The following is a 25,073-nucleotide window of genomic DNA, read 5'->3' on the forward strand; positions in this document are numbered from 1 at the left end:
AGATCTCTAGATTCTTCAATTTTATTCTTATTTTATATGTTAAAGTTGTAAAATTTCCAATTTTGCCCTTATTTCCCTTATTTTTCTGCTGATTTTCTTGCCTTTGCCGTCCAGCCTATTCACTTTTAAGCTTAATTTCCCTTTAAATCTTCCTTCTTTTAACACTTGAGCTATTTAATCCTTTTAGCAAAATTTATTTTTATTACAATTTAGTCCTTTTTATTTAATTGACTACCTAATCGTTAAAATTTCTCAACCAAACTTTAATACTAGCTAAATGAAACTTCATAAATATTTATAAAAATATTTTATAGCTTGATTTTCAAATTCGAGGTCTCGATACCTCATTTTTGACCCGTTTGACCTAATAAATTCTTTTAATTCACTAATTTCACCATTTCACAAATTCTTCTAAATTCTTACTTGACTCATAAATATTAAATTACTATCTTGTTCAATCTTATTTGTCGGATTTAGTGATCTCAAATCACCATTTCCGACACCACTGAAAATTAGGCCGTTACAGGTACAGCCTAAGTGAAAGTTCTTCGACATCGAATATGAGATTAAAAGTGAAGACCACTTTTCTGGTAAGATTTTCGGGGATGAAAATCCCTAAAGGGTGGGAGAGTTGTAATATCCTGATTTTGGGCCTAGTCGGAATAGTGGTTTCGTGACCACAAAATCTGAGATAGAAATAATTATTTTATGATTATTTTGAGGTCTATGATATGATTGCATGATTGTGTGAAAATTTTTGAAGAAATTTTATGCATAAAGTGCTTAAATTGAAATTAGGGACTAAATCGAATAATTTGTAAAACTTCCATTCTAGAAGTTTCTAGTATGAAATTGTTTTGAAATATTAATTAGGAGGTCTTAAATAGCAATTTTACCAATTTCTAAGTCTATGGACAAAAATTGGACATGGATGGAATTTTTGGAAAGTTTAGTAGTAAGGGCATTTTGGTCATTTAGGGGTAAAATGAATTAAAGTACAAAATTAAAAGCCAATTTTGCTCATCTTCAACCCGATGGCCGAATAGCAAGGAGAAACCATGGCTAGGGTTTTTCAAGCTTTCAAGCTCGATTAGCAAGGAAAATTAAAATTCGGACTAAAATGGGGAAAATACTAAGTTGTGGACGAAATGGTAAAAGTAGTCATTTTCGCATACGAGTGTTGACAAGCCAGCTCGGAAATCGGGAACGATCGGAGGCATGCTCACACTATCAGTATACCATCTTGGCATAATGGCTTGTATATTTTGAGTATGGCATGTATAGCATTATAATCATTTTGTATATATGGTCTTATGATATGGTTATTGAGTGGTATGGAAATGCTTGGTAATGATTAGCCATTGGAATGGCTAATCATGATCATATTTGGTGTTATGTATGCTAAATTGCTAGCTAATTCATGGAAACCATGAAATAGGTAAAATTTACCATAAAATAGATTCAGACAGCAGCAGTGACATGAGTTTGAAAAATCATTAAAAATAGTAGAGATACAATTAGATGATGAATAATATATGGAATTGAAGAATTATGAGTCTATTTTCATATGGATGGAACAAAACAGGTATATGAGTTATATTTTATGAGATGTTTAAATTTTTGTGAAACAGTGCCAGAGCAATTTCTGGATCCCCTGTTCTGACTTTGGAAATTCACCATAAATTGTTCAAAGATAATTAGAAGTCATAATTTATATGTACAGATTCCTTATTGAGTCTAGTTTTATTAGAAGCAAACGGTATAGTCATTGAAACTCTGTACAGGGAGATATTTGATTCGGTAATACACAGAGGTCAGAGCAGTCAAACTCTGAAACAGGGAGACTTTAACTAATAAACTGTACTAATTTTCTCGACCAAAAATTCTATAAAAATTATTAAATATATATATGAGTCTAGTTTCAGGAAAATTTACGGAATTGGATTTGAGTTTCAGAACTCGAGATATGAATTTTTAAGCGACTATGACGCAGATTGTTAGCTTGACTGAAAATTTTAAAAATAAATTGTTTGAGCTGTTTAAGTAATGAATTAAGTCTATTAACACCTCGTGTTCGACTCCGGCGACGGTCTCGAGTACGGGGCGTTACAGACAATGTATAAAAAAACTTATTTGAGAAGGAACTATCATCTCAAAATAACAATTTAATTCGTGTCTTAATTTTTGTCACCTTGTTTTAATTATTAAAGTTGTAAGATTTTTGCCCAACAACAACACTAAGTTGTTGAACCATCATGAGCTTAAAATTTTTGACCATTATTGATTATTTAGCCAAAAAAAAAAATAGCTTAAGCTACAAAAACCAATTGAATGAATGAAATGATTAATATGTGTTAAAGCAATTAATGTAAGCGGATCGTGGTCCCATTCTTGGTTTGGTTTCACAAATTTAGAGAATGTACATCCGTCAAAAGCATTAAAAAATTAGCAGTTATGTAGTAAACTTGAGACATTATGGATATGTTTTTAAAAGGATAGTTCTGATCTAAAACAATGAGTTCTTAATATACATTTAAACTTTCCCGATCAAGATGCAATAAAGAACATATTCTATACCTCTCATGGTCCAAATAGATCTAATGAATTTCCATGCCCTTTTATTGTAAATAATTATAAATAAAAAAAGCATTTAAATCGTCCTTTTATTACAAGGAGCTGAGCATATAAGCATAAACACACAGATTAATGGGTTGTGTTATTGGAGGAAGAGTAAAAGCAACCCACATTCAATGCAAATTGAGGATTTTCAACTTTTAGAGGGAACAATCTCGCAAATCCTATAAGGCTCAGCCTCAAGCCTCATCTTATATATAAATATTATGCTTTAATGGCTTCCTAAATTCTTTTAATGGCCTCCATAGTATATTCAATGCAAATCTAATGGGTTCAAAATGCGAGACTTGCCGGCACAGGCGAAGGCCTGTAAAAAAATTAGGGTCAAATTTTATTTATAACTTTTTGGGGTCGAAAGTAATTTGACTATTATATTACTTTATATATTTTTAATTTTTTAAGAGCAATTTTGCAATATTTTTAAGGGATTTAAAAGCAATTTTGCAATTTAAGGGTCAAAGCTTCTACGGCTCTACCCGCCTGTTAGATTGATTATTGTTCTTTCAAAATAAATATATTCAAAATAATGTAAATATAAATATATTTAAAATAAATTTAAAAATTAAAATTAAATCAAATTATTTTAATTTTGAAATTAAATAATTGATAATCAACCAACATAACTAAATTAACCAACTCTCCCTACATTTGATTTAATCTACACAACTATTTAAACCGAAATTAAGTTACTCGAATTTATCAGTAAAGTCCATTTAACCGCCTTATATGCATTCCCTATCGGTAGCTGCGGGCTGTAATACCATTTTAAAAAAAAAAAGTAACTCGTTTTCCAAAAAATTAATCATAAATGCCACGTGTTATTATTTTTGTCACATAAAATTGGCGGGATGGATAAAAAATGTATACCGAAATTTGAAATTTAATCGGTTGACTTGCAGTTTAGTATTGGCGTTGGCTCAGACTATTTACAATAATTGATACTTTAAATACCGAAATAAATTATTCAAATTCTGTACTAAAATAAATATTTAAAAAATTGATAAAATATAAATACTATTTATGACCTTAACCCTTCAAAAAGAAGACTGAAGACCGACAAGACATCCGTTAACATTGTAACGGGATTGAAAGAGAAAAGAGACGAAGAGTGAAGACAAGGATTCATGGAGGTTTAATTTGTAAAGCCCCCTTGCGTGATTGGGTTATTTGTCATTATCTACCCACAAAGACAATGCAATAACAGATCAGTATTTGTCAAACCTCATTTTATCTTTATTTATCTCTTCCAATAATGTGGTGTGTAATAATACTAATGCTAATACTACTAATTATTATTTTTTGAGTTGTGTTATTCAACAATGCTAATAAATAACGAATTAGCTTTAAAACATAATAACACAAATGTGTTGAGGTACTCATTAGCAGTGAATAAATGATACTTCAAAGTCTTTTCTTTTAAGGAATCGAAAATCTCTCAATAATATTTTAAGTTTTGTACTCTTTATATATTTAAAATTTAGTTTCTTTATTTTTATTTCAAGGAATTTAATCATTTTATTTTTAGATTTAAAATATAAGTTCAATTGTTATCATCTATGAGAAAATAGTTAGCATAGTATTTATAGAGTTTTAGATTCTATAAGCGGGATCGAGGATTAACAAATATTTTATAAGAATATAGTAAATTATTAAAAAGTCAATATTTTAAAAAATAGAGATGTGGTAATTTTCTAAAGTTGCTTGTGAAATAAAAATAGTACACTTTTAGCATACCAAATACTAATCCTATAAATATACATTTTTTAAAAATCCTACTTAACTTCGTTGATCTCTTTCAACAATAGTTGTTTGTATCGAGCCGGGCTGATTAGTTGGACTAGTTAGATTGGAACCAACCAGGGTACTAATTTGAAGAAGAGCCATAGATTGATTGACTTGATAACTAGTATGGACCGACTGAATTCGGCGGTTGAACTGATTTTTTTAATATTTTTATTTTTTTATAAAATTTTTAATAATTTATTTAATTGAATTGACAATCCAACCGATTCAACTAATAATTCAATTCTAAAAATTTTACTTTCAATTTTAATATAAATGTATTTGTTTTAGAGAAAACTATAACATAGAATGATTTAAACATAAAAAATATATATATATATATATATATATATATATAATTTCAATAAAAACAAATACATCCGTGATGCGTGGAGGCAACTTTTATAATATGAATGTAAGACCAATTAGCATTGCTACAATTGGCGGTGTGTTTTGAGGATTGCAAAATCTATTAATAAATATAAGTGTGTAATCCATTTGCTGAAATTTATTGCTATTTATTTTCACCTTTCGTTATCAGCTTCACCTCTTTTAACATTAGAACATCACTCGCATCAACTTCAGTTCATTGGTGCTTTTCCTTTTCAACTGTTAAAGGACGCGCTAATCAAAAACCATAACACAAAACAAATTAACAACAATATAATATTTACACTTATGAAACATGTATTATGAAATCCAGCAAAGTTACCTCCAATAAAGTAGATTTAATATGATTTATTTGTTGTTTAAACATAAAATAAACACTAATAATTAAATGCATTAAAATAAAAAATCATCACATGAACTTTCATTTGATTAAGGATCCCATATTCAAGTCACAAAGGGTATAGCAAGCAAGTCAAGACAAATAAGCAACCACAAAAATGCCACACAAGACATGGAATCTAGACATTCTGCTTAAAGTCATGATATGAATCAACCTTAATCACCAAGTTTGGTTCTGTACGTTGATAATCACATGATTTATTTTCATGGTTAAAAGAAATTAATATGTATATACTCATCGTATCATTAAAATCTAAAATTAAAAGAAAAAAAGGTAAAATAATATAAATTTTCAAATAAAAATAAAATTATATTATTAGCTTAATTAGCATGAATATTGTTGGTATCGAAATTGTTTTCGATGTAGGAAGATGTTTAAGAGTTAAGAAGGAATTATGAATAGTTTTAAACATTATATAAAAAATAAATATGATAAAGATTAATATTAAAAAAATAACTTTTATCTGACTTTAGCATCTTGGTCTTAATCTTTATCTCATCATTTAATTTTAAAACAATTTTCTTTTAAACTTTTCTAAAATGGGGTGTGAATTGTTGAAATCCAGCATGGCTGCCTACCTGAATTTTCAACTAGGAGCAATAAATTTTAAATTAAAATTGCTTCAATTTTTTGTATTTTGTATTTTTATATTTAATATTTAATATTTGATTTTTATTTTTATTTTAAATTTCAAATTATTTATTTTTAATTTAAAATTAAAAATTTTAATTATTAATATTGTTAAATTCATTAATATGGCATTTTAAAATAAAATAAACATTAAATTATTATAAATAAAGAAAATAATATTATAGTGAACTATAATTTTTTATTAATATCAATAATTAAATTTATATTTTAAAGTTAAAAATAAAATGATTAAAATTTAAATTTAAATTTAAATCATATACATTTTCAATGGTTCATGAAAAAGGTTTTGCTATCATTTGTCTTTTAATAGGAAAAAAAAGTATAAAAAGAGTTTTTATTTTAATTTTCAAAGGAGAAAATGGGTAGGCTATTGATTGTGGGGACTTTATAGGCGTGGTGGAGAAGAGGTCATGTCGGTGGAAACAATAAAATGAAAATAAAAACAACATTTCTTTAATTTTAATTTAATTTTAAAAACCGATAAAAAATATTTAATTTTAAAATTGAATAAGTTTTTATATCCATATTTTCTTTTTTCTAATCCAAATCTCGGTGCTCTGTAAAAAAAAAAAAAATCATTCGCAAAGTTCTGAGAAATGGAGAGAGAGAGAGAGCTGAACACTGATAAAACGGCTCAAAGGATCCCAGATTCAAAGATAAGTGAATCTTAAAGGAACAAATTAACAAAGAAAATAAAACTTTTTTTTTTTACTTAATTCCCTTTGAAAGAATCGAGATTCTCTTTAACTGATTCAGATTCTTCTTAAAAAAATGTTTCTTTGCCCCTTCTTTTTTCTTGTTTGTATTACTTAGCTTTGAATGATTAGAGGAATTGTGTCGAGATTACAGAGAAGTTGAAGTCTTTACGAAGATAAGCTTTCACTGACTGGAAGGGGAGAAAGTGAGTTGACTCGGTGGAGAACTCGCTGCTGCTAAAGGTAACGTTAATATTCTGTTTCTCCTATTTCGTTTGGTTGTTTCATTGTTGAGAAAGTTAAGCTGAAGATAAATGTTTTGAAAATAATTTTTAATTAAATCAAATAAATATATTTTTTGGTTTTATTTTTTCGGTGGATTGAAGTGGAAAATTGAGCTGAGTGAAACGGGCATGGTTTTAACCAGAATCAATATATTTTTTTTATTTGATTATAGGTTTTAGATTCGTAGTGGAAAAATAGAATTGAATGCGACATATGAGATTCGAATCCTTATCTTCAGTTTCTTTATTCTTTCTAATGGATTGCCGAAATGGAATATTGTAATCCAATTTGTTACTGTTGCAAGTGAATTGGGAGTTTTCTTTTAACAACATTTTGGAAAAATAAGGATTTTTGATTTACATTGAGTCAGTGGAAATTGCTAGGATGAAGAGTGTTTGTGAAGCTGAGCATACACATTGAAACCATAGAAAAAGTTTGGTAAACTTTAGACCCTCATTCGGTTTGTTAGTGTTGGAGGAGACCCGTCGAAGTATTGGGATGGGGTGTGGGTGTTCAAACCTATCTGCATGTTGTTGGAGTTTGGATCAGAATGGATCAATTCCTGAAGCTGATAATGTTGGTAAGTGTGACTGTGAGTAATGGATTATGGTTATTGGTTATTCTAACAGAGAGTGGTTTTAATACTAAAATTATGTTGTTTTCTAGAAAACGAAGACAAGGGTGAAGAAGATGATTTGCCTGCATTCCGTGAATACTCAATTGAAACACTCCAGATGGCTACATCTGGATTTGCCATGGAGAATATAGTTTCAGAACATGGTGAGAAGGCTCCTAATGTAGTTTACAAGGGCAAGTTGGAAAATCAAAGGCGTATTGCTGTTAAACGTTTTAATAGGTCTGCATGGCCTGATGCCCGACAATTCTTGGTAAGCAAATGCTGAACATGTAGTCAGTTATTTCAAGGTTTCCTATTAGTCATCCCTTAATTGCTCATCTCTGAAAAGTACAATAACAGAGGAAAAGGAGAAGCCTCTCTATTTCTATTTGCATTAGACATTGGACTCATTAAGTTAGGTTTTTTGAGGGTTATTATCTTCTTAGAGGGATTTGTCTCTTTCAGTTAAGATGCTGATAGGTTGTATATGCATGCATATATCGAATGTCTCTTAATTGTAATTGTAACCTTCAAGAAGACTTGTTCTAACTAGAATCTCTCTCTTCCTACTGTCATTAATTTTGTGTAAATGGCTGCAATTTAAGTTTGCTTTGTAGAACTTGTGCCTTCTAACTTTAGCTTCTATAACTTTAGGAAGAAGCAAAAGCTGTTGGTCAGCTCCGAAATCACAGGTTGGCAAACTTACTTGGTTGTTGCTGTGAAGGTGATGAGAGGTTACTTGTTGCAGAATTTATGCCCAATGAGACATTGGCAAAGCATCTATTCCATTGTATGTACATTCTTGGTTCCCTTGCTTCAGCTTCAGCACTTGGTTTATATTTTTCATTTTTCCCTGTCTTTTGAACAGCTGCCATATATGGGTCAAATAAAATTTGAACTCGTTAATATCTGTTCAATTATGGTTCTTTCCTTTTTTTCAATTAGTTTTGATTCTTTCATTCCCTATGCCTGGACTGGATTATTATAAAAAGAAATGTTAGTTCATACTTACCTTATTGTTGCACTTATGGGTTTTCAGGGGAAGCACAACCAATGAAGTGGGTAATGCGACTAAGGGTTGCTTTGCATCTTGCAGAAGCTCTAGAATACTGCACCAGCATGGGACGTGCCTTGTATCATGATCTAAATGCTTATAGAATAGTTTTTGATGATGTAAGTATGTTATTTACTTGTTTTTTATCCATAGAAATTAGTAGAGTTCATTACTTAAGCATATTAATTTCAGGAGGGGAATCCTAGACTTTCATGCTTTGGTCTGATGAAGAACAGTAGAGATGGGAAAAGTTACAGCACAAACCTGGCATTTACTCCTCCTGAGTATTTGAGGACAGGTGCTTATCTTCTTAAACAAGCAATAAGGTTCTTTAAATGCATGCCAATCTTTATTGACTAGCATCATATTTGGAAATTTGATGGTTATATTTATGGGCTCAGCTGTTGAATGCCCATGAAGTAAACCTAGTTAGAATGAATCAGGCTGTTAAAATAGGATTTTTCCCTGTGACCTTTTTTCTCTTCCCTTTATTTGATTCTTTTAGTTATTGATGTTCTACGTTACCTTATGGAATATGTTATACGTTAGTGGACTACCTATAGATCACTATCGTTTTCCTCTGTTCATGCAAGTACTTTTCTTTTATATTGTTATCTGTTGATTTATATGAGAAGTAGACTATGCTGAAGAAGGTATCTGTTCTTAAGCTGATGTACTGCGTACTATCGTTCACCTTTTCTGGATAGTTCAGTATTCCAAATTATTCTTGTGTTTTGTTCTTTATGCAGGAAGAGTAACACCAGAAAGTGTAATGTATAGTTTTGGAACCCTTCTGCTTGATCTTCTCAGTGGAAAACATATTCCTCCAAGTCATGTAAGTATATTAGGAACCACTCTGATGCAACAGACTTCCTGCAGAATATATGTTTCTTTATATTATCTTTCCATGGCGTTTTCATTAGTCCAACATGAAGAGAGGTATCAAGTTTTTTATTTATTTTCTGTTCAAAACATGATTTGTGATTTAGGATAGTGCTTGTCAATCTTAGGATTCTAAATTGATATTTTAGATTTTCTGTTTCGAGATCCTTAGAATGTGAGACAGACAACTAAACTTTGAATAATGGTTCTGGAGATAATTTTGTTGAACTAATACTAAATCATAAGTTTATTTCTGGACTGTTGTTAAGATTCAGGCTGAAACCTGTGAATGATACCACTTAGGTTGGTTTTTTCTCTAGATATGCTGGTGATGGAATGAAACTTTTTAAGTAGTTTTTCTTCTGGTTATTCAGAGTTTGTTCGTATGGGACTGCCACTTTATGCTCGCCAAGAATGTTATAATATAATTTTGTTGCTCGTATTTCCATTCTAGGACAGTGTAGTTACACTAACTGCTGTAGCCCAGGAATGTTATAATATAATTTTGTTGCTCGTATTTCCATTCTAGGACGCGGTAGTTACACTAACTGCTGTAGCCCTAACATTTAGTTTTATTACTTTGTTTAGGCACTGGACCTTATCCGTGACAGGAACATTCAGATGCTGACAGATTCTTGTTTGGAAGGGCAATTTTCAAATGATGATGGCACTGAGTTAGTGCGTCTAGCATCACGATGTTTACAATATGAGCCCCGTGAGCGTCCAAATCCAAAGTCATTGGTTACTGCATTAATTCCTCTTCAGAGGGACACTGAGGTTGTTTGTCTTCTCTTTCTCAAGTAAATTCATTTTATAATTTCCAAAATTTACACTCCTAAAATCATTTGGACATTATGGCTGCCATCGGAAGTCATATTCTGTTCTCAAGCCTTTACATTTATTTGAAAATAGAAATTATAGTTTCTTTTGATTTTCTTGTTCAGTCAGAGAGAGAGAGATAGAGAGAAGGGGGGGCAGGCGTGCATCTCGTCATCCTACATATATAATCTTACTGAACTCCAAATAGATGTAGATGTTTATTTTATATGCCAAGTTATTAGGTCTTTTCTATAATAAAGTTGAATAATACTTTGCCTTTAATGAGAATTTTCCTTTTTCAATTAATTTGAAGGTTCCTTCTCATGAATTAATGGGCATACTTCATGGAACTGATGCTGTTCCTTTGTCACCACTTGGGGAAGCCTGCTTAAGAATGGATTTGACTGCCATTCATGATGTCCTAGAAAAGCTTGGATATAAAGATGATGAGGGTGCTGCTACTGAGGTTTGTTTTCTTGTCTTAGAAGTGAACATTTTTTGTGTATTATTTGACATTCAAAATTGACAAATCAAGGTTTGACATAGTTGTTCTTACCTCTCCTTGGGAGGTATAAGGTCCAAGATTCAAATTCCGGTTTCACCCTTGGACTTGTTCATTATAATGCATGGACATGACAGAATTCTTATTTACATCTTGTACCATACTATTTTGTCAATATTGTATCGATTTCAAAATTTTTCATGTATAATGACTACTGGTTGTGTTGCTTCTCTCAGCTGTATAGTGAGTGCTTTTCTCACTGCTATATTTATGGTTTGCAGCTTTCCTTCCAGATGTGGACAAACCAGATGCAGGAAACACTGACATCAAAGAAAAAGGGTGATGTTGCTTTTAGGCATAAGGATTTTAGAGCTGCTCTTGAATGCTATACCCAGGTTAGAATTAGTTTATGATTCTTCTCTCAATGTCAAAGGCTTTACCTATCAATGTCTTCTTGCTAAGTAGAACTTATTGGAGGCAGATTGAAATAGCCAGAATTGCTTTTGCACATCATTTTTTTAGATCAATGCTCTTTTTTCCAGTGCTTTATATTATCTATTGTGATATTTATCATCATCCTACTAGGGTTGAGTTAATGCCATTAGAAAATTATAGAGAACAGTAATTTTGGTACTTTTGGTGTCATGGTTGGATCTAAAAGGGTGTAAATTATGATACTGATAATACATTTTTGAGCTGACAGTTACTAAATTCATGTCCCAGTTCATTGATGTTGGAACCGTGGTTTCCCCAACGGTTTATGCTCGGCGTAGTTTGTCTTACCTCATGAGCAACATGCCTCAAGAAGCCCTCAATGATGCAGTGCAAGCACAAGTAATATCTCCTATTTGGCATATTGCATCCTACTTGCAAGCGTCTGCTCTACTTGCTCTAGGAAAGGAGGATGAGGCACTAGCTGCTCTTAGGGAGGCTACTGAGCTCGAAAATAAAAAGAATGCAACTTCTTGACAGTGATCTAAGCTAAAATAAGTCACTCTCCAATCAACCCAGATGACCCATCCATTGGCAAAAAAAAAAAAAAGCCTCTCGCTCTCAGTTTTCGGGTAAGATAAAGAACAGCTTTTAAACTTCAAAAGAAACCTCGAACATAAAGAGCACATACAACGTTGCTCCTCGACTGCAAGATTGGTTTGGTTCATGGTCAGATCAAAACACTCTGTTACATGACACTGGAAGTGGGTTGGATTTTGTCAGTTTGACAGGTATTGGGACAAATCCATTATATCTACTGTTGTTTTCGCTCTTACAGACATATCTCAACACAATGATGATCCTGAGGGGGAATAATTAGGGAACAGAATATATATATTTGTAGAGAAGGGTTTAGTTGTTTAAAGTTGCATTTTTTAAAGGGTGAATAGGAAGATTTCATGTTTGTAATTTATGTATAGTTCTGATTCTGGCTGCTCACTTGAGATGAAATTGGCTGCTCTTTTTTGGTATGTTGTTGTTAGCTTATTGTTTGTATGACATTACATGGAAGAGGAAGGAATTTTTGTCACTACCAACAACTTATTCAATGTCCCCCCCCCCCCCCAAACAGGTTCATATTTTTAATTAGAAATCTTCACTTACCTAATGTAATTTGTGTGCAAGCTTTGTTTATTGTGGTTCACATGTTTGAAAATAATGTGATGGTTCATCATTATTACAACCCATTTTTTATATTATTTAAAGGGGCATTGGCATTAGCCAAGCATGATAACAAAGCTTATATAAACTATTCTTAAGGAACATGTATCCGTATGGTTGATTTTAGGGTAAAGAAGACAAGAACACAATCTTTTCCTCACATTGTTTGCAGAGGAAAACATGTGGGATTTCTTCATTATTTGGAATCCTAACACACCTTGTATGTTGCCAAACTTCACAAATATCACACGATATCAACCTTTCACCATCATCCTCTTTAGCTCCACAAAGGCAATCCACAATCCCTGACCCACTACCGTCGTCCATCTCTATCTGATCTTCGTTGCTGACAATGAAAACAAGTTTCTGACCCATTTCGACTGACCCCATTACCAAATCCGATCCCTTCACACTCAAATTCACTATTGTTTCCACAACGAAATTCCTCAGCCTCCAATACACTTCCCTGAAATTCTTCTCCACCTCTTGTTTGAGCTCATCAAACGTAGCGTTTTCTTTTAAACATACACACTCGTATGGGGGCAACGGCTTCTTCAACCCTTCATCTATCTCATCGCTTCTCGATATAACTGTACACAAGAGCTTGAATGTTTTCCCATTTGAGCAGTTCGAGTTGCCCTTCATGGAAAGCTCTTCCGTATATTCTTTAACAAGGAATTTAGTGTCGAGAATTATCCGGGTTGCCATCGGTATTGCTGAAAAAACCCCTGTACTCAATGTTGCCTTTTGATCTTTCAGGATATGCCTGTATAAATATGCAATGTCCTTCATTAGTTGAACCTTTGTGATCTTACATCTAGGCTTTGCTTTTGAATTGTTTATAATGAGGGCTTCAGAGTTGGGAAACACAGTGGAAATATCTTCCAAGCAATATTCTAGCACTTTAGTTACTGGATTTAAGCAACGACGAACCAAGTAGTTCCCCACTATGTGATTCCCAAGTGATTTGAGAACGAAATCTAGCAACCCTGTGTCACCAATATAAGCTCTTGCAGCATCCCTTACTTCTTGCCTCGAAACCCACCTGAACTCGGCCTTTTTTAGAGCTTCAACGATCACCCGAGTGGCCGCTTCAACTCTCTTCGGTGACCATCTGCAGTTAGTCTCTACTGTTGAAGGGTTACATGAATCAATCGAATTTTCTTTTGGAAGTCTTGACCTCAACTCCAACATGAAATGAAACAGGTCACCGAGAGTCACCATGGAATGGTCAGACAATGCTTGATACCTAGAGAAAATGACAGAAATGTCATTATTTGAAATGCTGAGATGATGATTTAGCAAGCACAAAGGTATCCCCTGGATTGCTTCAATGGCTTTTTGATAAATCGGTTGGTTTACGCCATAACATCCTCGTCCGAATTTGTATCCCCAACGACCGAACCAGGGATGACCATATGCTACTCCATAAAGCAGCCTCAATTCCATACCTCGTTTCTTTGAGGTATCATTTAAACTCACTTTCCTAAGAAAATCATGCATGGTAAAAAAAAATGTTGGAATATGCTCTAATAAAATGGGGGGGGGGACTTGAATTATAACTTGTAAATCAAGAAACAAGCTAACCTGGCTTGCAAACCAGTACATAAACGATCCCAGAATTCCATAATCTGATATCCAGCCAATTGATCCGAACCCATCTCCATGCCATTGACACAAAGTAAATGCCCAAATCCATTAGAATGAAACACACCGTGCATTATATGGCCTTTTAATTCCACTAAATTGAACTTACCCTTCTCTGGATTTGGGTCATCAAAGCTGGTTTCATCACAGTTGAAACAAGCAGCTACAGTGTCTTTAGATGGTAGCAGAAAATGATACTTCTTATTGCACATCATATGGTGCCCCCAGCCTGTGCTATATCAACAAAAAAAAAATCACTAACAAACAAATAAAGCAAACATGGGTAAAAGTATCATAGAATTTTTTGTAGTAAGAGTCAGATTGTATTTTAGGTTTTTTTTTACTCAAAAATGTGTAAACTAGTTATTGTACGTTAGATTAAAGAGCAAATTGATCTTTATGTTAAAAATATCATCCATCTCTATTATTAAAAATTGGTACACATGGTATGTCATGTGTCACTATCAGATTATTTCGTCAATTATACTAGTTTCGAACAACACAAATAAATGAAATTTTTAACAAAAATGACCAATTTACTCTTTAATCTAATGCATAGGAAATTTGCCAATCTTTTAAATAAAAGAAGCAAAATGCAAGCTAACTCTATGGTAATTTTCCCGGCAAACATGATGGAAATGGGAGTTTAGACTTCACCAACATATTGACAATGCTTGCAATGAAGGTTGATAGATGATGATGAAGATGCCTGGATTTGTTCTTCAACAATAAACAACACTACATGCAAAGGAGGATGACGATGGACTTCAAGCTGAAAAGACCAGCTAAAAACCCCATTGCCGCAGAGATTAATCTCTAAATGCCCATATTCAACAAGTGCTTTGACATTATCCCTAAATGACCCATCAAACTCAACTGGACAACCATTCTCACCAAAGGTTTTGAACTTGAAAACCCTTTCTCCTCCTCTTCTTCTCTTCCTACAACCACCCAAATCCAAATATGATGACATTTTTTTGAAGCTTGTGGGAAAGCAAAGGTATGGGGTTACATCCTTTGATATACTGCTGCTTGGGTTCACACAGATTGTGCTGGGGAAATAAATTTGGAGATGATTCACTATCTGCATGAATTGTTTGAAAAACATAAAACCCTCCATGCAAATCTATCGCCAAAGGGATTTTAAAATGGTGCCACGCTTGAATCATGTAATTGCAGCTCTGTTTGTTCCGACAAATTTTATGGTTCAGCTGGAACATGTTAAGTTGTTGATTCTATCTTTTAAGGATTCCCATAACATAAACACCATATTACTTCGCTAACTACCCCTTCCAGTTTTGAGTTTTTTCTCAACAGAAATAGAGGTTGGAATTTTGTACTACTTTATGTAATTAAGAAATTGCTACACCTTTCCATTTATCGATAATATTCAAAGTTGTTTGAAAGACAAATATATATATATATATATATATATATATATATTATAATAGAAATACCCTTGTTCTAGAATCTCATTTTTTTGTTGTTGGAAGTAGCTAGGAAGATGTTTCTTTTCAGACAAATGATTTCTTGTTATATAGTTGATATTATATCAATACTGAAAGGAAATGGGATTTTGAAGGTTTTGTCATGTTGTAATTAATTTGTCCTTTTGTTTTTACAGAACGGGGGAAAAATGTCTGAGCCCGGGTTCGAACTGGGGACCTCTAGTGTGTGAGACTAGCATGATAACCAACTACACCATCCAGACTTCTTTGATGACGTGATCGAGCAGTTGAGCTTTTCAACTTCATTTGATCTTCTCATATTAGTGTTTCCGATCCTTTGTGATATTTTTATAGTTATTCATTTTGCTTTCTTTGATAAAACAATAAATTATTATAAATTGCAAATGAGATTAGCAAATAACATAATAATCGGCTAACATATAAAAGGTCTAATTAATAAAAATAATATGATGGGTAATAATCCTAAACTAGTTTAAAATATATTTTCATACTACTATGAAAAGCAATAAAATAAAATGATAATTATTTAATATACTGCTAGTGAAATTTTTGGTTCACAAGTGGATTGAGAGTGTAACAAGTCACATTTATTTATATAATTAATTTTTTATTTTTACTACACTTATAATATATTTGTCATACATTCAATCTGTTTATGAAATCTAAAAACTTTACTGATAATGTATTAAATAATTTTCCAGAAAAGCCACTGCATTTGAGTTGAGAAGAAAATAGTTGAGAAAAATATCAAATGAAATAAATGGTTGGCGTTTTCTTCTCAACTAATATATATGGTATTAGCCTAAAATGCATAGATAATTCTTAAAATTTTAAAATTAAAATATTAACTAAGAATTCTTAGCCTATTTAGACACATATACAAACAAGATGATGCGAATCCAAGTGAAGATGACCCCTTACATCTGTATTGTGTTACAAGTGAACTGTTAATTCTCTAAATTTACCTTCCAATAACGTAAATGGAAGCTACTAACAACCTCCAGGCAATAAAAACATAGTAAAGCTGTAACTATAATTATAGATTAGGCTGACTCAGATTTCTACTACCATCTAAGTTATAATCATACATTTGAATCACTATCGTCGTTTCAGGGGCTTAGTCAAAGAACTGCCAGTGCTTGCAGCAGTAATTTCCTTAGCACCTAATTTGCATTGCAAGAAAGCCAAACAGTAAGAACATGAAAAGAAGAGGACCAAGGCTAGCTGCTGCCGATGGTGCTCAAGCACCAAGGCCAAATAATTAACATAATGAGAAAATGGCAAATAAAACAGTTCAAATATAGAATACCATTTAAATTTTACCTACTTGGTAAAACCTTTGAGGAGTTTATTAACATCGACAATCAAGTGGCGTGTGTTTGCACCACCTTCTGGGACAGCTGTGGAAGCTTTGTTGGGATGGTGGACCTATTTTCAAGCAACTTATTAGATACTACTTTCAGGAAATTATAAGCACTTTTAGTTTCCAGGATCCAGAAAATAGTTGATTACAAACTAAATCCTAGAACTCAATCCAGAACAAAAATCCTACTCAATAAAAGCTGAAGGAATTGAAGGATACTCACTTCCTTGTATTATCCGATTTTTCAGCTTTGTCTGATTTGCCAACCTTCTCCTGTTTATCAGAAGATTTGGATGGTTCTGGGAAAAGAGTCAACTGTACAGCACTACAGATTGAGCCATCAGTTTGGTTACCACCCATTGGTAGATCACCATCAGATGTATCACATAATCTCTCCTCCGAATTTCCATCTCTAAAGGCCAAGAGTTCAATATCATCACTGGTATTTTGACCCAAATCTGTTCCTGCAAGGTTTGTCTGAGCAGAAGATTCATTATTAAGCTTTGAGTCATCTACCGACCAATGAGAGCCAGCTTCAGAATGCTTATCACCGTTAACTGAGCACTTGTCCACATCAGAGGCTGTTTTCTCATAATTTTCCATGTTTTGCTGTCTAGAGAGGCTCTGGCTTTGTTGAGGATTCCCCCTAGAGTGTCCCCTAAGTGAGCTCATACCATGCTTAATACCATTGCCATTAAGTAACTGCAAATGCTCAATCTCCTGATCTTTCTTAGTGATGGTTTCTTCGAGGAATGCAACCTACAAGATAAATAGTAGTTCAGAAATGAAATGGCAGATTATTAAACAGAGAATATTTCCATTGTGTACTAACAATTGCTACTTGGTTCCAACACATATGCTACATTAACTTCTGGGAAAAGGGGGCAATGAGAAAAGACGGTTACTTGTTCCATAAGTTCTTTGATATCTCTCCCTTCTCTGTGTGTCTGTGGAGTACCTAACTCAACGCCAGAAACCCTCTGAGCAAATTTCAAGGTACTTATGGTTTCAGAATACGAATCTACATCAGGATTAAGGTGCACAAACGCAAGTGTTTTTGCCTTACCACCTAAAGTTTGATATTATGAAACAAGGACAATGTCAGCAAGATAAAATAAAAGATCATTTAAAATATGTAAAATATTATTGGGCAGAATGATCTGTGAAGCCACACTAGCGAAATTAAAATTTGAGAAATGAAATTACCCAGAGAACTCTGGAGAACTTGAGTCAGCTTGCTATTTCTATATGGTACGTGAGCATTCTTTTGTGCCAGAGCAAAGATAACGTCTCCAAGAGCAGAAAGAGATTTGTTTATATGTTGTGCCTCCCTAAGCCTATCTCCAGATGCTTCAGAACGATCTACCCGCTCACTGCCAGCAAGATCCACCAAATGTAAACTACCATGCAAAACAGCATTAGTCTTTATTTCCGTGCCACAGACATGAACTGTGAGAACACTGCACATAGTAATTTACTGAAACCCATTAGGCACAGAACTCCAAATAACAAGACATATTAGATACAAAATAGTAAGTGAAACTATAACCTATGGGATCTGCTACTCCTCTCATTTAGTGCTGTAGAGCCAACAGCCCTATTCCTTAAACCAATATTCATCAATTCCAAAACTTCAGTGGTTGATTTTACAGAATGCATGCTTGCTTCAGGGACAGCTAACCCATTTGGTTGGCTGGTGCTCCAAATCCCAAGTGTGTGCAAGTCAAAGGAAACAAAAATATATATATTTAAAACAGGAAAAAAGTGAAAAAGAATAACGCGTAACTATGAGACCAAATACATAAAATTAAGAATGAGGATGGCTGGTTTGTAAATCAGGAAGGTAACATAATGATAAATTTTGGTAAAAGATAAGTTATGAAACCAAATTTTCAGACCAGAACTGAGAAATTAAAGAACAAATGAGATCCAAAAGATTAAACTAAAGGATATCTTCTTTGAGAACTGTCATTGACAAGTAGATCACGAACTTGTTCATTATATATCTCAATCATTTGAACACCAACTTCATATATAATGGAACTTTTCCTGCTTTGAGAGGTTTGGAAAAGATCATTCAGTGCTCTATAATTGACTCCCCAGTCTTCTTTAGAAGACACATTGGGTCCACTCTGGAAAGAGAAAAAAATGCATAAGATTTAGCATAAAAGTTTAAAATAGATTACATATTTCAAATGGAAAGATGTTAATAAGTAACTAACCATTGTATAAGTTTTTCCTGAGCCAGTTTGACCATAAGCAAATATGCAAACATTGTACCCGTCGAGAACAGATCGAATCAATGGTTGGGTGTCTAAATATACCTCCTCTGAAGACGTACCAAATTGAAGAGTGTACACATATAAGGTGCAGTATTGAATATCATGGCTAAGACGATGTAGCAATTAAGCAATGAAATTGATTATTGACAAGGAAGAAAGTTACAAAAATTTAAAACCTTGATTAGTTGCTGGACTGAAGACCTTGTTAAACCTGAAGAGTCTATGAGCATCCTTTCTTTGCTTTAAGGGATTTGAAACAACCAGTTCACCATTCTCGCCAATATATTCTATTGTTGTTTGTTTCTTGCTTTGCCCTGGAAGAAATGGCCTTATCCTACAATAGACTCTAATATTTCCTATACAAAACAAGAAATTAATTCAGCTGCTTGGCAACAAAGCCCAAACAACTAAGATATACAATATACCTTTCAGATCCTGAATCTCATTGTACAATATTCTGTTTTCAGCAAGAGTCAAATGATAATTCCTGGCAGCATCTACAAGTCCTTTAAGCTTTTTTCCTACTTGAGGAAAGGGTTCACACAATGAGAAATGGTTCAAACCCAACATAAAAAGAACATGAAATCTAGATGGCATACCAAGCCAAAAGAACAGCCAGAAAAACCAACACTACCTAAGTGATTAAGTTCCTCTGAGTGGCTCTTTTTTGTCTTTAGCGCTTCACGCTTGATGAACTTAGATATTTCCCTCAATCCCTAAACAGTGTAAAACTTCGTGTTAGAGGGCCATCCATGAACATCAGATTGAAGGAACATGGCAACAGAACAAACTTTTAAAGCCCCGAATTGTTGATCAATGAAGCTCTGATAACTGCACTCCCTACTTTTCCATCTCTTTTGTGTGGATTCAGAAAATGACTGAAGATCATCTGCTTTTTTCTTTGAATCAGTTAGAAGACTCTCAAGTTCTTTTAACTTCACTTCTAACACCGCTTTGGTACCCTCAGCCTGAGCTTCCAGTTGTAGACAATGCCTTTCATGCATCTCTTTGCTGCTTTCTAGTTCCTTTCTTAGCCTAGAAATCTCAAGGTCATTCTGAATATTGTTCTTCTTAAGCTGAAGCAAGTTCTGCTTTTCAACGTTACCCATCTCCTCCACTTTGCTCTTTTCAATCTGCAATTCTCAAGAAACATGCAAAGCAATTATATAAAAATGCCTATGGAAAAAATCTGTCTTTTTGGTATAAAAACAACAATTCCTTGCAAAGCACCACAAAGTGGTATGGTATTCAGGCTGTCAATGAAAATTAAAAATAAACTATTTAGTCAAATTTTGGCCATGTCAATCTTAGCTTGACTTCAACCAAACGGAACAAATTTAGTCTTCTCTAAATTGTAGTCTGGAGTTCCAAAAGCCTGCCTTATTAAGCATTTAAGCTAACATAAAAGTATCACAGCTCAAGGCAAGTACTTAAGCAAAAGACCCAAAATCATTTCTTTTTAGATAGATTAGAACAAACCTATTATAAATTTTCTAAATTAAATAATACAAACTAAATCATCCATCAAATTTTCTTTTTAAACTGAAGTGCTATTCCTTCACAAGAAAGTTTTAACTATCAAGTTCCCTAGTATCAATGAATCACTCCTGATCACTAGTTGAATTTCATACAAGATATAAGTGGAAATAACATGCAAAGAAAAAGTATGTTGTCCTTCTAGGAAATTTAAACAATAGTAAATATAAGTTAAGCAATTCGAAGAATTAGGTGCAATTTTGAGTTTCTGGTATATGAAAGATGAAAATACATGAAACCGATAGAATATTATGTCAATGGGAGTCTTTAGAAAATTAAATGCACATAACTAGAAGAAATTAAGAATAACAGTAAGCCATAAATTAAGTAAAAGAGACATAAGAATCACACCTTTATATGCTGTAGCTTGTTTAAAGCAACCTGCGGCAAACAGAACAGTTCCAGAATTATTTAGATGGGAAACAACAAAAGGCGAAAAAAAATAACACACATAACCTAAACTAATTGTCAAATACCTTATTTTCCTCCAGAGTTCCCTTTACTAGGGTCTCAAATGCTCTTATTCTTGACTGGTACTTTTCCTCCCGAGCCCTATAGAGGTTGTTTTGCTGTAGGGAGTTTTTCAAGAATATAAATATCCATTATTCATGCACAGTATATTAGAAAACATTCTGTAAGAGGGAAAAAGTTCCAACGCAATTTACATTTTTTAAGTTTTCTGCACGAGTTGAAACTCGCCACTCTATCTCTTCTACAATCTTTCTCAACAGACATGCCACATACTGAGAAAAAAGCAACATTAGGAAATCAAAAAAAAAGAAAAAAAGGGTACTAGGAAGAAATGAAATACAGTTAATGAAGAGCAGTGTCAGAAAACGAAAACAAGCGGAAAAGTATCCATGCATGATAAGGAAATACAGAATATGCATATAATCTGAATGCCATACATGAGGCAAATCTCTCTTATTTCTTTCAATACTTCCATCCATAATCCGGTACAACATGCTGAATAGTGACTGAGTCGAGGCATTCTGTGCAACAGTAAAAGCAAGAGCATGCATTAAACTAAGAGTTCATATCAAGAATCTAATTCAATACAGATACATGCATGGAAGGAGTCCAGGGTCTTACTTCCAAACTGCTTGGCTTCATTAATTCCAAAATTGTTGCATCAGAAAGATCAGCATTATATCCTTGCTTCAATTGGATGCTTTCAAATTCACCGGAAAGATTCCATGTCTTCCTTGAAGGATTTTGGAAGTTATTGGCCTCACCATTAGAATTGACACATACTCTAAGTGTCTTAAGGCACTGTAAAACTGGCATCATATGACCCTGTGTATATTCCAAAATATTAACAGGAAGGTAAAAAGAAAATGGCAGCAGACTCTGTAACTTAAACTTTGACTATGTTCATAGCCAAGGCCAGTCAACTAGGATAGTTCATTCTGGGGAAAAAGAGTGGTACATCATACACCTTAAACCAGATAGAGGTTTTCGTTCCATGATAAAATGATCAGATCCATCTAAAATTTTAAAAGAAGATTTGCTCCAACCAAGAAACAGTCCAGAATTGAGATCAAGGGTCTGAACTTTGAAATAGGAAGATTACATGCTAACTCACTCATACTTTTCACAGCAATTGATGTATCACCAAAACGAAGAGTACCAAGATTCACTTTTACTAGGTACATACCAAACAGAATTGTACCAAAATTCACCCAGACCTGACCCAACCTTAGCTTACTCCTTACAGTGCACAAGCTAAGATCAATTTGTAGGCAACCCGTTTTCTATGATCGTTTACAGAAAAGACTACCTCCAATTCTATTGGTACCTGCTCTATGTCGGATAATTCAAAGCTGGGCAGCCCCATTTCATCCATAGCCATCAGAAACCTCTTGACATTTACAGAGCCACATTTGGAACCACCATCCTGAAATTGGAGAAGAAACATGCTTAGATAGTGAAGTACAACATCCAGAAAAAGATGCAAACAAGCAAAATTAACTCTAAAAGAAAAAAGTGAATTAAATTGAAGAAAACACAAAACAAAGTATTAAAAAAGAGTGATCGAACCATTTCAGCAGAACTGGGACGCAGCTTGTTCAAAATAGTACAAAAGATGGTTCCATCAATCAAATACTGTCTGAGCTCCTCTTCAGTTGCATCCAAAGGCAACCTTAAATCAGGAAGCATGCCATTTAACCAGTTCACCAATGAAGACAGCCAGTCACCTAGCAAAATCAAGACTCAAAGTTTAATATAGGAAGATAAGTAAAAATATTGAAAGGGCTATGACATTTTATTGTTTACCACTAATTAGGCCTTCAAAACTTTCCATTTGTTCAATATCTACATCATGAGTTCCATTTGAGCCGTTAGCTGTACTATTTCCCCTCATCTTGCTTATTAGTTTAAAGTCCAGTGACTTCTCAAAGATCTCTTACCACAGGAACCAGTCCTAAAAGGGAATAATAACATTTATCTTAGTGAAAAGGTAGATATATATTGCATTACTAATTTATTCACAGTTAAATGCAAAAGGCAAAGACACATTATGTAATAGTACTTTGGAACTTTATGATAACTGTAAATGAAATTTTAGTTTTCAACAAATTTAGCTCGCATTAAGATGGAAACTAAGAGAAAGAAAAAAATATTACTCATTTTCAATATCAAGCCTTTGTTTTGTGGCGGTCTGGCGGAATGTGAAGGAACAAAGCTGTTCAAAATTTTAAAAGAAAAAAATATTAGGATAGAGATTCTTTTCTTTTCTCACACTTCATCTGAATAAAGTGAACATCATAAAACCACTCTACTAAGCAGCCAAAAGCAATGCTAACAATTCTTTTTGCTATCCAAAATGTTTCTAGAAAGTGCTTTGAAGCCAAATCAACGTCATTTTTTCAAAGCAATCTTCAACTCCAACAACAAAAGCTAAACTAGCCTTAAGAGTAATAGTTCTCGAACAAACAATAAAATTCAGGAAAAAAGAAAAGGAAAAACTCTTCACCGTTTTCTTAGCAACCAAACATAATTTCCAAACATCATGTTGAATTATCGATGCTCAGTATAGTTTCTTAACCAATTATTTAAAAAAAAAACTGAGAAAAACTATATAGAAAAGAATTGAAACCCATTCAGATTAAAAAAAATTCTACAGAAAAATAACATGTATTAACAGAAAGTAAGGTAAAGCACGAACCTGAGGATTCTAACATAAGCCTAGAGCAAGGTCTTGAAGATCCAACTGATCTACGGATTTGACAGCTCAGAAGAAAAAAAAAAGAAAAGAAAAACTGTTTTCCAACATTAAACACAGAATTAAAATGAAAACCAAAGCGGATTTCGAAATCTCGAACCGCCCAAGCTTTTTGTATTTACTTTTGTACTCGGCAAAGGAACAAATAGAAAATAATGGTAAGGCAGGAAACTTTTTGTTGCGTTGGAAAGTGGAAGGCTAAGTGTTCGAGAGTGTAATTCTAAATTTTCTCTTTGGCTTGATTTTGTGTGTTTTTGTTTTTAATAATAATAACGAACGTTTTTAAATTTATTTGTCTTTTTGTTTTAATTTAGTGACTTTGGAGTAAAGTTCCCGCCTTCATACGTTTGGTTTCTGCTCTTGTGACTTTCTTAATAATTTGGTTAAAATCTTCCATAGGTCCTTGAACACTTTACAAGTCTAGAATTTAGTCCTTGTGTTTTTATTTTCTAGAAATTAGCATTTTATTTTCCAGATTTCAAATTGTTAAAATATTTTTGTTAAATTTGTTGGCGTGGCATTTTGAAATAAAAAAAACTCACTTAATAATTATGTAACTAAAATAATAGCATTGTGATAAATGTGAATTTAACAAAATTATTTTATCAATGTTAACAATTGATTTGGATTTTAATTTCTGAAAATAGAAGAAATAGTTCCTAAAAGAATATATGAACTAAATTCCAAAATTTACGAAAAGTAGAACTTATGACATATTTTAACCTAATTAATTGGAAGATAAATTTATTACATAAATTTTTATGTGCAAAGTAGATTGTTATTTCATGCATATTATTTTTTTCATACATATTCTATAAAAATATTTAATGTCATAATTATCTTTATAATAAGATTTGTTATTTAAAGAAAAAAATTTTAATAACTTAAAATTGTGGTTTTTGATTGGTTTGTCTGCTCCTAGAAAGCCTGATTTAAATCATTATTGTAAAATATATATATTTAAACATTTCCTTAATTTAGTTGAACTCCGGTCAGAAATTGTTTTGTTAGCATTAGTACAGTAAAAAGTCAACTTTTGTTGCAAAGCAGGAAGCTTTATTATTAATCAATGTTGTTGATTGAGTTTTAATTCGATTGGGATAAGTATTATTGTCGATACAGAAGGATATGGGTCCGACTACACTAAAGCGCATTATCCTCCTATTTATGGGTTAGAAAATAACTAT

At 33.0% G+C, this 25,073-nt stretch overlaps 3 protein-coding genes and 1 non-coding gene across 7 annotated transcripts; 1 reads left to right on the forward strand and 3 right to left on the reverse strand.

Moving 5' to 3' along the window:
- The first annotated feature begins 6,211 nt into the window (after positions 1 to 6,211).
- LOC108473988 (serine/threonine-protein kinase BSK7) lies at positions 6,212 to 12,242 on the forward strand. 4 transcript variants are annotated; one of them, XM_017775829.2, is made up of 11 exons: positions 6,212 to 6,795; positions 7,208 to 7,417; positions 7,504 to 7,724; positions 8,108 to 8,243; positions 8,493 to 8,626; positions 8,700 to 8,805; positions 9,257 to 9,342; positions 9,978 to 10,166; positions 10,522 to 10,674; positions 10,992 to 11,105; positions 11,434 to 12,242. In XM_017775829.2, the coding sequence occupies exons 2-11, from the start codon at positions 7,336 to 7,338 to the stop codon at positions 11,677 to 11,679; spliced, it is 1,467 nt and encodes a 488-aa protein (XP_017631318.1). In that variant the 5' UTR covers positions 6,212 to 6,795; positions 7,208 to 7,335; the 3' UTR covers positions 11,680 to 12,242. The 4 variants fall into 4 exon arrangements, with proteins under 4 accessions (XP_017631318.1, XP_017631321.1, XP_017631320.1 ...); XM_017775832.2 differs by having other exon boundaries at positions 7,221 to 7,417; positions 11,414 to 12,242; XM_017775831.2 differs by having other exon boundaries at positions 7,221 to 7,417.
- Positions 12,243 to 12,292: 50 nt separating this feature from the next.
- On the reverse strand, positions 12,293 to 14,983 carry LOC108471383 (PHD finger protein MALE STERILITY 1). The gene is made up of 3 exons (XM_017773011.2): positions 14,668 to 14,983; positions 13,951 to 14,239; positions 12,293 to 13,849 (listed from the first exon to the last, which is right to left on the reverse strand). Exons 1-3 carry the CDS (start codon positions 14,981 to 14,983, stop codon positions 12,487 to 12,489), a joined length of 1,968 nt encoding a protein of 655 aa, XP_017628500.1. The 3' UTR covers positions 12,293 to 12,486.
- Positions 14,984 to 15,647: 664 nt separating this feature from the next.
- TRNAV-CAC (transfer RNA valine (anticodon CAC)) lies at positions 15,648 to 15,721 on the reverse strand. The gene has a single exon. It is a non-coding gene; the product is annotated as a tRNA-Val (tRNA).
- Positions 15,722 to 16,172: 451 nt separating this feature from the next.
- LOC108471004 (kinesin-like protein KIN-14J) lies at positions 16,173 to 24,158 on the reverse strand. Its single transcript, XM_053022768.1, has 22 exons — positions 23,830 to 24,158; positions 23,288 to 23,346; positions 22,938 to 23,085; positions 22,701 to 22,858; positions 22,459 to 22,557; positions 21,753 to 21,956; positions 21,569 to 21,652; positions 21,326 to 21,403; positions 21,137 to 21,229; positions 21,012 to 21,041; positions 19,916 to 20,257; positions 19,759 to 19,840; positions 19,550 to 19,648; positions 19,301 to 19,480; positions 19,065 to 19,171; positions 18,818 to 18,974; positions 18,392 to 18,560; positions 18,049 to 18,302; positions 17,748 to 17,911; positions 17,066 to 17,601; positions 16,807 to 16,907; positions 16,173 to 16,642 (listed from the first exon to the last, which is right to left on the reverse strand). Exons 3-21 carry the CDS (start codon positions 23,023 to 23,025, stop codon positions 16,844 to 16,846), a joined length of 2,988 nt encoding a protein of 995 aa, XP_052878728.1. The 5' UTR covers positions 23,026 to 23,085; positions 23,288 to 23,346; positions 23,830 to 24,158; the 3' UTR covers positions 16,173 to 16,642; positions 16,807 to 16,843.
- Between the last annotated feature and the right edge of the window lie 915 nt (positions 24,159 to 25,073).

Source organism: Gossypium arboreum, chromosome 12, assembly GCF_025698485.1.
Source record: "Gossypium arboreum isolate Shixiya-1 chromosome 12, ASM2569848v2, whole genome shotgun sequence".
NCBI lineage: Eukaryota > Viridiplantae > Streptophyta > Magnoliopsida > Malvales > Malvaceae > Gossypium > Gossypium arboreum.